This window comes from Poecilia latipinna, unplaced genomic scaffold (genome assembly GCF_001443285.1).
Source record: "Poecilia latipinna isolate Pla-1442-1.1 unplaced genomic scaffold, P_latipinna-1.0 Scaffold652, whole genome shotgun sequence".
NCBI classification, from domain to species: Eukaryota; Metazoa; Chordata; class Actinopteri; order Cyprinodontiformes; family Poeciliidae; genus Poecilia; species Poecilia latipinna.
In genome coordinates this window covers 196,097-211,558 of record NW_015113268.1, presented here as the reverse complement: position 1 = coordinate 211,558, position 15,462 = coordinate 196,097, and the positions used below count along the sequence as shown (strand labels likewise).

Sequence of the window (15,462 nt, the reverse complement as noted above, 5' to 3'; positions counted from 1 at the left end):
CATTATATATATATAATGCTAAAACTTTCTGTGTTTCATACTGTGTATATATATATATATATGCTTAAATACTGTTTCATTATCTGGACAAAGAATAATTTCTACACCGTCACCCCACACCTTGAAAAAATGAACCTTTAAAACCAAATTGCCAAAATTACTATTTTTTGAAAAGCATTGCATACAAACTATTAATAAACTGTTTGAATTTTAGGACAGAAAAATGCTGAATCAATTGAACCAAGAAAAGTTCAAAGTATGTTTCAGACAGAAAATTCAGTTCAATATCAAAAGCTGGTTTCCTTGCAAAAGAATGAGAACATGGAGGGCTGACTTTCATCTTGTTTCACTGTTGAGAAAATTCAAACGTGGAAACCTCAAAGAGGTTGACCTTACTGTGTGGGCAGTTTGTCCAGCATCCATCTGGCTATGCATATTTCACATAATTGTAGTTTGTTTTGTTTTTTTTCATACATGGAACAAAACATTTAAGTTTTGCACATCAAAACTGTCTTAAACAGTCTGTCAATAGTCCAATTTAAATATCTGGAGAAAATGATAAACATACATAGTAAAATATTTACTCAATACAACAACTTTTTCAGAACAATAATAGCTTGTTTTAAGGAAGAAAAGGCCTTAGACATACTTAACACATTTGGTTTTATTGGGTTAAAAGGTTTCACCACTGTTATTAGTTAAAACAATAAACTTGTTAAAGCTTTTTGGACTATATTATTTATCTATGTTGGAAATAATTGCTCTGGTTTCCAATATTTAGAGTTTATTGCAATGACTGTGCAATTATTTACCCCAGCCTATAGACATAATTGCAAAGATATGTATGATGGGAAACAATAATTCCTCCTCTGTAAAAACAAAACAAAACAATGATTAGCCCTTCACACTTAGTGAAACAGATTACGCAGGATGTTTAATATGTTGTGTATTGCACCGGTCTGCAATGCTCTGTGCATGCTTCATTTATCATGGATTGTAATTGCTAGGCCATGTCTAATATGTGATGAATATTGACAGGTTGAGGCAAAAAAGGGAATTGTTGTTGCTGCATGTGCCTGTAATGTGTGAAGGTGATCTGCTGAAGAATCCTTCCTTTAGAAAGATGGAGTCATGTTTTGTGAAGACACATTGTATCTTCAAGCTATTTACATTAATTTGTGATATTGTGGCTCATGAATTTGGAGTTAACTTGTTTTTACTTAAATAATTGTGGTGCTAAAATTTGTTCTTGACATAGAAAATGTTTTCTTTACAAAATTATAATTAAATCATAATTAAAGCATCATGTGTCAGAAAACAAAATTATTTCCACTTTATGAATGAAACTGTCAACTCAGCTTATTGTCAATGGGTGTTGTAGTTTTTTTTTTTTTTTTTTTTTAGTTTTTAATTAGTTCAAAATTTTGAATTTAAAACCTAAAAGTTTCATATTGATTTGCCTTTTTGTCATGTATTTTTTTAATATATAATTTATAAGATAAAATGGCTGTACTATGTTAATTTTTGTAGCTTTTGTAATGTTTTCCCTCAATGAAAAAAACAAAGAAAGGAGAGCTGAATCAATTTGTGAAACATGTTATGAAAAGTATTTAAGTAATGCTTTAGGTGATTAAAAAATATATATTTTAATGCTATTTCAAAATTAAAACACAATCAAAACCCATCACTTTAAAAAAATCTAAATTCTGTTAAAATCTGAATACAAATACATGTAAAAAAAAAAAAAAAAAAAAGCTTTTTTGACATTGCAAATGTAATTGGACCAAGATGATGTATTGCACTGAGTCACATACTTGATAGTCTTAAATAAAATACAGTGCAATAATTTCTTTCAGAAATCAGTGAATTACTAAAATATCAAATAACACACCACACAAGTCAGGGCTGAAGAGTTGCTGAAAGGTAAAAGGAAGGCTAGACAGTTTTGATTTGCACCCAATATGACTTCTTTTCAACATGCTGATATGGAAAAATATTGCTTTGGGCGATTTGGGCTGCTTTTCGCAACATTTGGCTGGTTTTCAGACGGTTTTGATGAAAATAATTCTAATTTTGTGACAGAAAAGTAAAAATCTCATACATTTTAATGAAATCCTATGTCCTTATGTTTGTTTTATAGTTCACGTACTTTGATATATCTATCTGCTGAACATGACATAATCAATAATTAATAGTCATGGGCTAATCCAGTCTCGCTATGAAATGGTACATATACACATTATATATGCTTGTATGCATTTATATATTCAATTGTTTTTAGCATGAATTTTAACATAACTTTCAACAGAGGTTGTGATTTGGGCTGTTTTTTTGTTGTTGTTGTTTTGAGCTGGGCAGGGATCACATTGTGCTGGATACTGTCGATCAGATTTGGCAACCCTGTACCCAAAGGTTTGAGCATCTCAGATAAGTAAATCAATCCATCAACTATGATGTGGTCACACATATAAATAGGAAAGTATTTATCAAACGAGCAGCAGAGAGGGCTATTGTAATTCTGGGGGAGATGCAGAGATCAATAGCTCAGGATAGAGAATCTGCTCTCAGGAGAAACAGTAGTGGTGCCACAGGAAGTCTTGTTTAAAGTTTACCACTTACCATGCTGGAGACACAGCAAACAGTGGAAGAAGGGGATCTGGTTAAACTTTGTCTCCGACCTGCAAAGCTAACTAACATTGCTCACGACCTTGAACACAGCATCCCCTGGTGAAACATGTTGGTATCATGTGGTGACAATGCTTTTCCTCAGCGGGAAGAGGGAAGCTGGTCAGGACTGATGGAAAGATAGATGGCGCTTAATACAAAACAATCCTGCAAGATAAACTGTTGGTGGCTGCAAAAGATGCGAGACGGGTCCGGAGGTTCACCTTCCAGCATGAGAAAAAACCCAAATATACAGTCAGAGCTACAAGTCTGAGAATTTGTTGCAAGACTGCAGCTCAATTAAATATATATAAAATATAAATAAATGAATAAATCAAGCTATGTGAAGTCACAAATGCTATTGTGTCTGCTTAAAACCTAAAATTTGGATTAAGTGCATTGTGTTTGTAATGCAACAATGTATTTAAAGATAGTGCATTCTTTTATAAAGCACTGTATATTAAAGCATATGAAGCCTCTTCTTCTCTGTGTATGATGATTCATGGTTTTCAGTTCATAAGGACTTTATGAGTTGTTACCAGTACTTGCAGCATACAGCAAAATACTAGTAAGGTCAACCATCATCAATTTCATAATTTTTCTTGAGGATAGGATGGCTTAAAAGTTCTGAAAATATTCTACCGAGTCAAAATCTCCTCAAAAATCAATGTTTCTTTGAGCATAAAACTTCTAAGTCATGCCCTGAAGTGCTGAAATGTTTCTGCACCTCTGGATAAACCGGATTAGTGGTTTATCTCCACTAATCTGTCTTTTCAAATTTCATAGTCTTAGGTTTAGTGAAGAAAAACCAAACATGAAAAATAAAATTGTTTGGAATGTGATTGAAATTCACTGCCTTCCCTTTCTTTATTTACTTCAGTGGAAATAACTCTGTATGAAATTTATACTCAATCGCACCATCACAAAACTCAATTTTTTTGTTTTACATTTTGTTTTACATTTGAAAAAAATCTGTTGGAGATGTAGAAAAAGCTCTATATGAAATGTTTACCTTCTACCACACCTTCTCTAAACTGGGAGTCATTAAATTAAAAATAAAGCAGCGTCCACAAAAAAATGAGATGAAATCATTCTGCATAGAATAATGTTCCTTTTGACGTCTACATGAAAAGGTGAGCCCTGCTCATATAGGAAACTCTTGCATGAAGGAATATGAGGATTCTTCTCCTTTACTGGCTTACAGCAGCCAAACACTTGACATTCAGAATGTGTTTTTTTTTTCTGTTTTTCTGTTTTGCCAGACAATATCGCACAGAGACGGTTGAGCTGATAGAAACATGTGCACACCCTCACTTACTCATAAATACACATGCATAGAGTCCTATCCCGCCTTATTTTTAGCTGTTCCCCCTACCCAGTCCTGACCTACATCAGAGCATGAATAAAGCAGCCGAGAGATGAAGAGAGTGTGCTCAGAGGGGGGTGGGTGGCGAGGAAGAGGAGGTCTGGGTTGGAGGGTGGTGAGGAGGGAGGAAGGCAGCCAGAGAGACACTGGCAAATCCAGAAAATGAATTCCCCCCCTGTGCAAAATGACAGTTCCAGTTCTGTCAGCAGACCTCACCTGCAACAATGCCCCTAGAGGAAGCTGCCGAGGGCAAAAACACAAACACACATGCAGTCACACACATGGGCATAGAGCCTTGGAACAACACAGATCAAAAAGCCTCATCATTCCTCCGGCCTGACACTCGATGCTTTTCTCACTTATAATGAAAGCTGACAAAAGTGGTGAGCTCTTGACTTTGAATTATTGAGGCTGTGAGTCGGCGTCGCGGGGCAGCTGCCATCACCCTTGAACAACGTTTTGGCGCCTTTCACCAATAAAGGGTAATCAAATGAGTGGCTTTTAGGGTAGAGTAGTGCTCCTAGACAAGATGGAAATTGGATTCAGGTACTGTTGTGTGGCGTCAAAGTACTCTCATAAGTTTCATGCTTTTGATGTAGCGACCTTTTATTCTGAAGGGCATCAAAGCTTTGTACACCTAAAGACATGCTCTCTCTTCTTAACTCGGCAATTTACCACTCTCACTGTACACTTTCTAGGGATGAAATTTACCAAGGAAAAAAACCTTTGGGTGTTGCATATAAGTCAATTACATAGTTGATCTAAATTCATCCTGTTGTAAAGGGGAAGCCTGAGCTGAACACCTCAAAGCTAAAATGTATTTATCCAAGGAACGGATATGGAAATAGCTCTCTTCACTCTCCTTCCCTCAAGTGTGGCATGCAGAGTCCCTTAAGTGGTAGAAAGGCCCGTTAGCCTCAGGAATTTGGTCTTCTGCTACACACATAAATGCTCTAAACTGTGCGACGACATGTGCACACACATAGAAATCCAGACCCGTTTGCATAAAACCTCCCTTGTGTGTTTCGCGTCCCATTTCATCAGCAGCCATCCAGCTCAGCTAATGCATTCCTGAGCCACGTGTTTTAATGCTCATACAATGTCTTTCAAGCTACATTAGGAAGGGAGGAATTGTGTATGGAGTGAAGGTGTAATTTATCACGATATTACCTGCACATTATGGGTGTCAAAGGAGATGATGCTCTCCTTGCATTTCTCTGGCTCAGTTATAATGTTCTCATCTCATTAGCTCTTTATTTACTGTACACCTTTTCTTTGGTGTATTTTAACATTTATTGCTGTCTTTCATCTGTCATTCCCATATTTTTAGCTCCTTTCTATTATCTTATCTGTGATAACAGCAGAATATATGTACATGTTTGTATGATTACACACCTTGGGCTGAGAGAGGATCATCTTTATTTTGCCCTTTAGGACAATCGACAAAAGGGTCAATATTTGGGACTTGTGTATGTTGTTCAATGAAAAGCAACTCAAAAGAATGCAATGCCCTGAGACTCTGCTGTAAAGTGACTAAACCAACACTGACACAGCAGTTCAGTGCAGCTCATCCACCTGTTGTAGTCTGTTACCAAGATATAAAGTCGTCTGGTTAATAACCCTCTACTTCTTCTTTGTTTTTCTAGATATCGATGAGTGTGCAACACAGATGCATTACTGCCAGTCCAACACGATGTGTGTGAACCTGCCTGGAAGTTATCGCTGTGACTGCCTGCCGGGTTTCACCAGAGTGGATGAATACTCCTGCACCGGTAAGTCTGCTGCATGCTGCTGAGTTCTACACGTTTGAATTTGTTGTCAATCAGAGGGCAAGATTTTAGTGCATCCAACTTTCTTTTTTGTTTTATAGCCAAATATACACAAAGTAATTTGCTAACTATTAAACTCTGACTGTTTTGCTGAATGCAGACTGTGATTTCTGCAACTGTAAACATAAGTTTGCACATTTGGCTACTCAGTCAGGGACATACACTAGAATGGGGCTGAGTACACAAGCTTGTACAAGAAAGAAGATTGAGAAGGTTTTTTGATGACTGTTGTATTTTTGTGTCATTTGTTTCATTTTATCTAACTAATTTGTCACATTTTAGATATTTGACAGCTTAGGTCCTGGAAATGTGTTACTTTTCTTATCAGCTTCCAATGTTCTTAGTCTGACTAAAATATTAAAGACCAGCGTTATCTTGGTGTGTTGTCTATAAGACACAAATGCAGCTCTAAAATGTAGCTTTTGCATTATATAAATGTTAGGAGTTTTTCTTTTCTATTTCAGCACTTTATGCACATTTTTAGATAATTTCAGCCTGTCTAACAACAGAATTGTCAGTTTTCTGCAAAATGTATCTTTGAGGATTTTAAGCCCTTTTATATATAAAAAAGCAAAGCAGCTACCTTTCTGGGATTGCTGGCAACATTTTTCCCTAAAAGGGATGTACAGGAGCACACTTTCTCAAGAGTAAATAAAATGTACTGGGTTGGCGCTCCGTGTTTCTCCAGAGAAGTGTTCTTTAATTAGCTCAGAGTTGGCAGCTACACAGGGACATGGATCTATCGGCAATCAATCCATTCTGCGGCTTGTAAACTGTCCCTGCTGCTGACTGGGAGACCTGGGAAGACTCTTTGCATCTGTGAGGAGAGATAAATCCTCCTGCTGGCCTCCCTTTCTCTCCTTCTGCTTCTCCTCTTGTGCTTCCCTCGGGGGTTTCGTTCTTCATATTTACTTCTTAATATTTCACAGTGGAAACAGAATTGCCCATCAGCTTCTGTGATTAGCTTTTTTTGCCCTAATCCACATTGTTTTGTTAATTATGCTAAGGGTTTTGTGATGGAAATATTGGCACTGGATTAAAGAGGACAGATGCAGAGATGTTTTAAACCAAAGTTTTATTTATTTACACCAAATATGTAGGATGTAGAAATCTAAGATGTTCATATGAAAAGCAGGTAAAATATTGAGGTCATCCTTTTAAAATCTTTGCTTTGGAGGCTCATTTAGCACAACAACCTTAAATTGAAGTGGCAAGAAACATAAAGTGAAATGCAATGTTCAATGAAATATTGAAGTTGATAAACGTATAAAGCAGGGCTTATGTAAAATGTCTGCATTGCGTTAAAGCTGCAGTATAACTTTTAGTTTTTTCTGCATTTGCTAAGACTATGATTTGTTAAAACTAGCATGACGCCTGACAAGAAATAACCAATCAGAGCCTGGAGGAGCGTTTTAGGGCTGTCAGTCATCCTGGTGAACATGCTGCTAAATGTGTAAGTTGCAGTTACAGGAAAACCGTTAAACCACTGTCATCGGTGATCATGCTATAGCATTCGCCACAGGCTTAACTGATGGGGAGAAGTTGTATCAGAGCAGAAAGCAAGGGGTGAGCGGCACATGCACGGGCATGATTGACAGCACTAAGACCCCCTTCCTGGCTCTGATTGATTATTTGTAGTCAGCTCTGGAAGAAGGCAGAGCAGCTCAATTTGTTTTTCACAGTTTTTCTGTCTCATACTTTTTTTTTATTTTATTTTTTTTTTATAAAAGTTACATACCACAACTTTAAAAATATTTTTTTTTGAAAGCTGCAAGAGTACATCTAAATGACTTTCAGCTGAGATAAAACAGAGACTGCAGTAAAAAGTGTTTTTATGTTGCAGATGGCCGTTGTGTGTTTGTTCCTGCCTCTTTGCTTCAGGCCTGTAAATCTGTAAATGCACCGTGTTTGTGTCTCCACAGACACCAGTGCATCAGTTAAGTTCATTCACCCCAAAACTTTGCTTACACCACTCCTTTCCCAGAGGGTTCAAAGCTACTGCACTGTTTTTTACAGCATGCATCTTCTTAGTCTTTCAGCACTTTTAATCTGATTTGTCCCTTTCGCATGTCTCCCTCTCCTTTAAGCAGACAAAGCTCTGTAGAGAATCAGAGGTTGTAGTAATTGTGTTTCCACTTCATTCCCCTTCTATCGAAGTGACCAAGTTGCTTCAGGGTAAAAAAGAAAAGAGGTGGCAGAAAAGTGAAGCTCCATATCTCAAGCTTTTAAATCTTAAATATGGCCTCCAGTTCTCCTGGAATGGCTTTTCTGCAGCCCACATGTACTAGGCATATGAATTTCTTTACTTGTGTTGGTGATTATCTGTACAAGATTCATATTATTATTTTTCCATCACTTCGGCAGTTTTGCCATTCTAAATGAAATATGATTACCTGTCAGTCAAGCAATGTTGTTAGGTACTGTGATGTGTTTTTCCTTTGCATTTTCCTAACACCTGATGCAGCACTTATGGTGCTCAGGGCATAAAACTGGCTTCTGATTCCATACATTCATATTCGTCTTCCACTGCATGATGAATAAGAATGAAACCCTGTGGTTTACAGCATGATGCAGATACGAATACAAATAAGACAAGTTAGATTTGAAGCATTATAGTGTAAAGTACATTTTGTAAGGTTACCAGCATAAACCTTTGTGATCTTTTTGCCCCCAATGCAATACTAATCCATTCAGGACTTTACTATTTTTACATAGATTTAGATGAAGATAAAGTCGTTATTGTTATCAAACAGAACCTGACTCCAAGAAGTCTATTTTAATCAGTAGAAGGGAAAAAGCACGGCTGTTTTAGGCTCATTTCAATAATACATATGATTTAAAAAGGTAAATTGATCCAGGTGACCCTCAGTTTCTATAATTAGTTGTAGGTGCTTTTAGAAACTGACAGATTTTATTCCCAAATAAGACCAAAACAACAGGAGAACTTATTTAAACTCTATTATGATACATCTGCTAATGATTTACTCTCCGTAGGAGTTTTCATAATAATCACCATTATGTCTCACTGCTGCTGTATTAAAAAAATACTTTATCCGATCCGCTCCATCCAACCATTCAAGCAACATAGATTGACAGCATTAATAATTAGCTGCATAACCCAGGAGACAACAGCTTTCAGTTAATTTTTTAGATATTCAGACGTTTATGTTTATAAATATGTTATTCCTCATATCCCACTCTCTAGAGGCATTTGTGATAAATAGTTGACTGCGCAAATAAAAATAACATCAGCAGAGACTCTTAACCAGAATGATGCAGTTCATGGTCAATAACCTCAATGTTTTCAGTGATTCTCTGTCTGTGTCCAAATTGTTTCAGCAAACTGAAATCAGTTTTATGCACAATTTGAATATTATCAGATATCACATCTGGTTAGAGATTCAACACTCACACATCAACAAATCTGGAAAAAAATACATATTTCATGAAATAAAATGCTAATTTTATACTTCAGCAATGTTTTGAATTTAAATTACTATAAGCATTAAATGTACTTTGCTACTACAAAATGAGATTAAATATTTCATTGTAAAATAATTTCATTGCTTCAGGTTATTCTGGAAATCAGCACTATACATTAAAATTTCATTCATGCTAAAAAGAATACAACATCTTTAAGATCCAACGTTTTACTAATTAGGAGTTAATTAAAATGATTTGAAACTTATCAGATTGTAACATTTTTATCTTACATTCTAACCTTAAATTGGAAGTGTGTAAGTTTTAAGTAATACAATTTTTGCATATTTGTTAGAGCTGACCTTCCTCCTGTGTCTGATTGGGTGTTTCTGACCAAGCTGTGTATTTCTGTAGATGACAATAGGGGCACTGGGAGGAGGTAAAGGAGGTTTTCACAGATTTTCTGGGAAGGCTGCAAAGGCAGTGAAGAGGTTTGGCCTGATGTGGAACAGTTCATCACCATCTCACACCAACATCTCACACCAACTGTCGAGCATGTTGGACGAGGGTTGATGATTTGGGCCTGTTTTGCAGCTGTAGGTCTTTTGGCTCTTGCAGTTTTCATGACTGGTGAGGCACTGACTCCTCTGGAGTTGGAAAAAGAAATATATAAACCCAAAATAGAAGATTTATTTTGAAATTTGACCTTTGAAACTTATGTTATCATCAATTCCATACATTTAAAAGTCTGTCTACTTGAATGGAAATGATCTCCACATAGAGGAGTTGTCCTTTGTTGGTCCGATTTGAACTGTATGTTTTTAATCTTTAAATGCGTAGAAGAAAAGCACGAGGCGTTGTGCTTTCTGCATTACTCTGTGCCTTTTCACTGTGCATTTATGACTGGCCAGAAAGCCTAAATGGGCCACAAAGATTCATTAAATATGGTAGAAAGACTGTGGAATGTCAACATGTGTAGTACATGTGCAAACATGTATATCTATATAAAGAAAGACAGTAACAGGAATGCACCAACTGCCTGCAAATGTCAGTGTAAACGCAACATAACACCAGTTGATGCAAAGCTCATTTATTCGTTGTTTTATTTGCTCATTTGTTTTTGCACAGTTTAAATAAATGCACAGCTTATGACTGTTCATCTCACCCTTCTTCCATGAATCTGAACAGGCAATGCGTAAATTCAGAGATTTATTTATTTTTTTTACCTTTTCCATGATACTCATCATAGATTCTGTTAGCAAAATGTCCTAAAGAAGCTGCAAATAGTTGCATGCATCACTTACAAGAACTAGAAATGACTGCATCATATCATCCAAAATACATTAGATGTTTTGAGAAAATGTAGTGAAATTCTGTTTCAAATATTTATCTAATCATTGTGGAAGTTTAGTGTGAAAAGTCTGGCAGCCCTCTCCGTATACATTAGCTGCTGAAAAATAGAGACCATGCCGTTAAACAGACTTGACAGCAGCCAATTTAATAATCCCATCAAACGCAGTTTTGGGAGGGGAGGGAAAGAATTCAGATAAGTTTGTCTTGGTCCTCTCTTTCATCTATTTGTAATTGCCTCTGAGATGTGGGTGTTTATATTTAGCCTCCCTTTAAAGGTTTGATGTAGGGAATGTTTCTTTCTGTTCATCAGGAAACTGTGCAACCATCTAGAGTGATGTTTGTCCTCACTTAAGTCTGCTTCTCTGTAACCGTAGTCTCCTCACTAGTTCCCTTGGCTGAATACAGATTGAGTCCTGTGGAATGATAATAGAGCTCTGTGGCTATTAAAGGGCTGCATGTTTCCTGACGGAGCACATTAAAGCTACATGCTTCCATTAATATAATCTGATGCTTTTGCATTTTTATTGCCTTGAGCCATATATCTAATTGGATTTTAAATGTATTTCTATAAGCTTGTTTGACACAGGACAATAGAGAGGATGTGAACTGAGGCAAACCAAATGTTTCTGAAAGATCTGCTCACAATGTAAAGTGAATATATTAGTATCATAATGAGAGCCACTTGTGCTTTAAGTGTGAGGCCATTAGTGCTTCATGTCAGTTCCAACACGTTCAGTGGTGATGCAATTTCTGTTTCTCTCGTCAACTTTTTCTTTTTTTTTGAGTCAATATATCAAGGGACTTTTAAAGTTTTGATAAATATGTGCTTAACAAGACAAATAAAAACATATGCTTGAAGTTGCTTTCATGTTAAATATCTTGTATTGCTATGTATGTTTCTGAAGCATTAAAGAGACAGACACAGACAGGTAACTGGAAAGCAGCATAGTTTTCTGAAAAAGATTTTAGGAAAGATTAGCAAACTGAAGAGGTGATTTATTTATTTATTTATTTATTTATTTATTTATTTATTTATTTATTTTAATCTTAAATCCAAACTGCTGGTCAGAACAGGAGCAACAATTACATCTGAATAAGGTCAGAAGTTTAGTTTTTGAAGAGGTTCCTCTACACTGAAGTGAGATACATGCAGATTTGCATACATCATTTATTGTGTTAATGATTGGACAGTGTTGGGAAGGTTTTGTAAAAACCAAAAATAAAATAAAAATGTACATTTAACACAAGGGGAGTATAAGCTGACCAATTTACATCATTTAACTCCATTTACCATATTCAGTACAAGCTATTTTGTGTATTTACAATGTCTCTGACTTTTAAAAATGGAGATATATGCTTCATGCAGTGGTGCATAGAAAAAGCGGTATTAATTGACCAGTGGGTCAAGAGAAAGCATTCTCTTAAGCCCCAGGTATATTACAGCTGGGAATTTAGAAATGTCCCCCAACTAATTTAACAGGAACCTATGTCCTTTGAGCTGAATGCTATGACAAGCATTCAATATATTTTGCCCTGTGGCACAGGACATATCTCAGCTGGTTCACCCCATGTTGAGGTGAGCAGTAAGGCTGGGAGTAGTGAACACAATGACTTTATGTAGGACAAAAAAGGAGAAGAGGTTGGCGAGGTAGAGGGGGATTAAACCTTGTAATTTCTGCCGTGCTCTGTTCTTTTTTATGAGCTTGTCACAGGTCATTAAATTTCACGTTACTGAAGTGTTCTGCTTGACATTATTGAATGAGGCAATGTTGGAAGCTTGAGAGATGAGGACACGTTTAAAGAATTTATTACACATAGGGAAGAGGAATCATGAGGTATTGGTTTAAGTCGAATATCCCCTGATGCACACAGAAAATTAAGTGAAAGATTCAACAACAACAAAAAATAGAACATTTAAAAAATAAACTGTTTACTGTAATAATTGCTGTAATAATTTTATCTATAGTATGGCATAAACTTAAGCATATGATAATATGTTGTATTGACATCATCATCATCACTGGACAAGAAATTACAGAATTTATAATAAGCTGGTCCAGTTGAAGGTCAACATTATTTCATATCATATTAAAATAAACTATTATGATGCCAAAAAGGTTTTTTTGAGTTGATAAATCTTGTTACTTTACATGACTGGGAATTGTGGGTCAAAAATGATTAATTATAAAATGTTACGCTTGAACTGAGTTGTTGTTAGGAAGTCAAGGGTAGATTTATTTTGAATAAGTTCCTTTTCAAAATCCTCTCCAGGTCAGAATGGTTTCATACTTTAAATGTCTCGTTATGTTGATAAATATTTCTTATGCAAAGCTGACCAAACCTGAATCATGTTGAAAAGTTTAAAAAGTTTGAATAAAAATGTGCACTTTAGAGTACATTTCAAAATACAAACACCCTTAAAGCACTAACACATTGGTGTCCCTCATTAGTAAAACTCAGTGTAAACATGTCTGCTTACAAAACCTACACGCATATCCTTTGAAGACAAATGGCTGTGCTGTTATTTTGGCTATATTTAAGTAATAGAGCAAGCTCTTAACTTTAAGGGTAAATGATATAGTGACTTTCTGCATAGAGAAGTTGAGGCTTGTCTTTAATTCTTATGTTTTTACATGTTTCATTCACCACCAGGCAGAGCTGGGCTCAGTTCTAATTTGTCTTTTGAAAAACAGAGTTATAAGTTTGATAATGGCAATGCCATTCATTAAAATGTCCAGTTTAGTATGCTTGTTAACAACACTATAGGAAAGAGGGGGTTTTATTAATAAGTACATGAACTGATTTTCTTGATGATTAATATATGAACTGAAAATAAAACTGAGTATTTCATACAAAGGTGACCAGCTGCATGGAAGAGCTAAATAAAGATATAGTGTGTTTATTTAGCTTACATTTGATCAAAACTATTTTTTAGACAGAATCTGCATCATGTAGTGCTACTTTAATATTTAATGCTATTTATATGTTTCTCTTACTTTACAGATCTTCTTTTATCTGTATTCTCAGGTTTCTAATTTGTCTTTACAAAAATGTAGTTTTGCATTGTCTTATTGTGTGACTTATTATGTAAATGACTTTATGTTTGTTTTACTTTGTGAAATAATTTAGATTATATTTGTAATTATGAAGACTATGTAGAAGAAACAAAATTGAAATAAATTGAATTCATCTAAACATTTTTTTAATGCATAAATGTAAAAAGAAGCAACAGGAAACAGTTTGCATTGCACTAGTAAGCAGCAGAAACACCAGCTGATTCTGTGATGTTTTAGAAGAGGATGTTCCTCAGAAGTCAGACCAGATTCCCTGCTGGGTCTCATAATTGGGATCTATGACAGTATTGGTGACACTCGAAAAACAAGCGTTTGATTGCTTTGCCATTTTCACAAATTCAGTTGTTTTTTTTTTAATTTGTTTTGATTCAGTTTGTACCATTTTCATAGGATGTAGTGTGGTAAAATGTATTTTGCAAATACCCACAACTGCCAACCCAAGTTGTTTTGTAAGACAAAGCAACATTTCTGTTTTAGTTTGCTATAACAAGCATACTCAGTGCTCTGAAAGCCTCACAGAGTTAGGCTTTTGTTGTTATATTTGCCGACATTTAGCTTAAATTGCAGTGAATCTCAAACTTTATCAATTGTAACCTTTAGATTAGAATAGCAAATTGTTCACACATCAGGTCACAATTTTGTGAAAAACAAAGTTAAGCATTTTTGTAAGTGAGATTAAAAACAATATTCTGTGTTCAATGTTTGCATATCTTTTGGTAACTCAATATTTTAAATTTGTAAAATAGAGGGTTATCATTAGTATTGATGGTTCATAAGAGCTCAAAATCTCAACAAGCTACTTGTGCTTTAGGGAACAGTGACTTGTCTAACCTTCTAAGACATGCAGCTCCATTAGTACCTTTTCATTCTGAGCTTTTTTTTTTCTAATTGGAAAATAAAATCAGTAAACCTGCCAATCCTTCTAATATTTCATGTTCTTCAAGGTATCCATGATGCAGAAGCCTGAGAGCGCGCTGGGCGCTGTCCGTGGTCCTGATGATGATGATCCGTTATTATGCATCATTAGCTCAGCGCTTCAGGGGTCACCTCAACATGTCCAGACTTGACTCTACATCACTACATAATCATCACTAATTAGGAAAAAAAAAATCTGACAGAGACGGGCAGCACACTCATATTAGGCGGTTGTTATCTCGCAAAGAATCGCTGAGGTAACCACTGGCAATGTAATCATTTCTCACTGACATCATCATTTATTGTTCGGATTTACTATGTTATGGGGGAAAAACACTCACTTGAATAGTCTATCAGATCTTCCCAACCACTAATGGTTAAAATATTTCATTAATAATTCGGTGGCAGTGGTAATTAATTTTTTAGTTCTCCTGCAGGTATGATGGACAGCTATCACAGCATGGTTTTTTAGGTGAGTGATGAACTGTGCTAGAATATAGTTCATTATTTATCAAGTGTCTGTATAAATGCATTTAAATGATTTGAACTGTTTTTCACTCTGACTAGATAATATTAGGCTCCACTGTAGAATACACAAAATCATCTTAGTTGTACCTTTCAGGACAACACAAAGAAAAATATGAAAATATACTTAAAATGTTGTTTTCATTTTAAAAAGTTTCAAAGTTACATACCATTTACTTAACTGTTTTTTTTTTCTCTCTCTATCAGGAATTGTTATACCAACCTAGTGCTAGGTATAAGGAGTCTGGTTATTGTGAGCCATGTCATTATTTTCCATTGTCACCTTCCTAAAATAATGGCCCAAGTCATTTTTTTT

General features: G+C 35.5%; 1 protein-coding gene across 1 annotated transcript in view; it reads left to right on the top strand.

Annotated features, from left to right (window-relative positions):
* LOC106954391 (protein kinase C-binding protein NELL1) overlaps positions 1 to 15,462 on the top strand; it is a gene marked incomplete at its 5' end in the record, with an annotated part of 223,598 nt that overhangs the window by 148,390 nt on the left and 59,746 nt on the right. Inside the window, one exon of the mRNA XM_015043858.1 lies at positions 5,677 to 5,802. Within this exon, the coding sequence (XP_014899344.1) occupies positions 5,677 to 5,802 (126 nt within the window). The remainder of the gene's footprint in view (positions 1 to 5,676; positions 5,803 to 15,462) is intronic.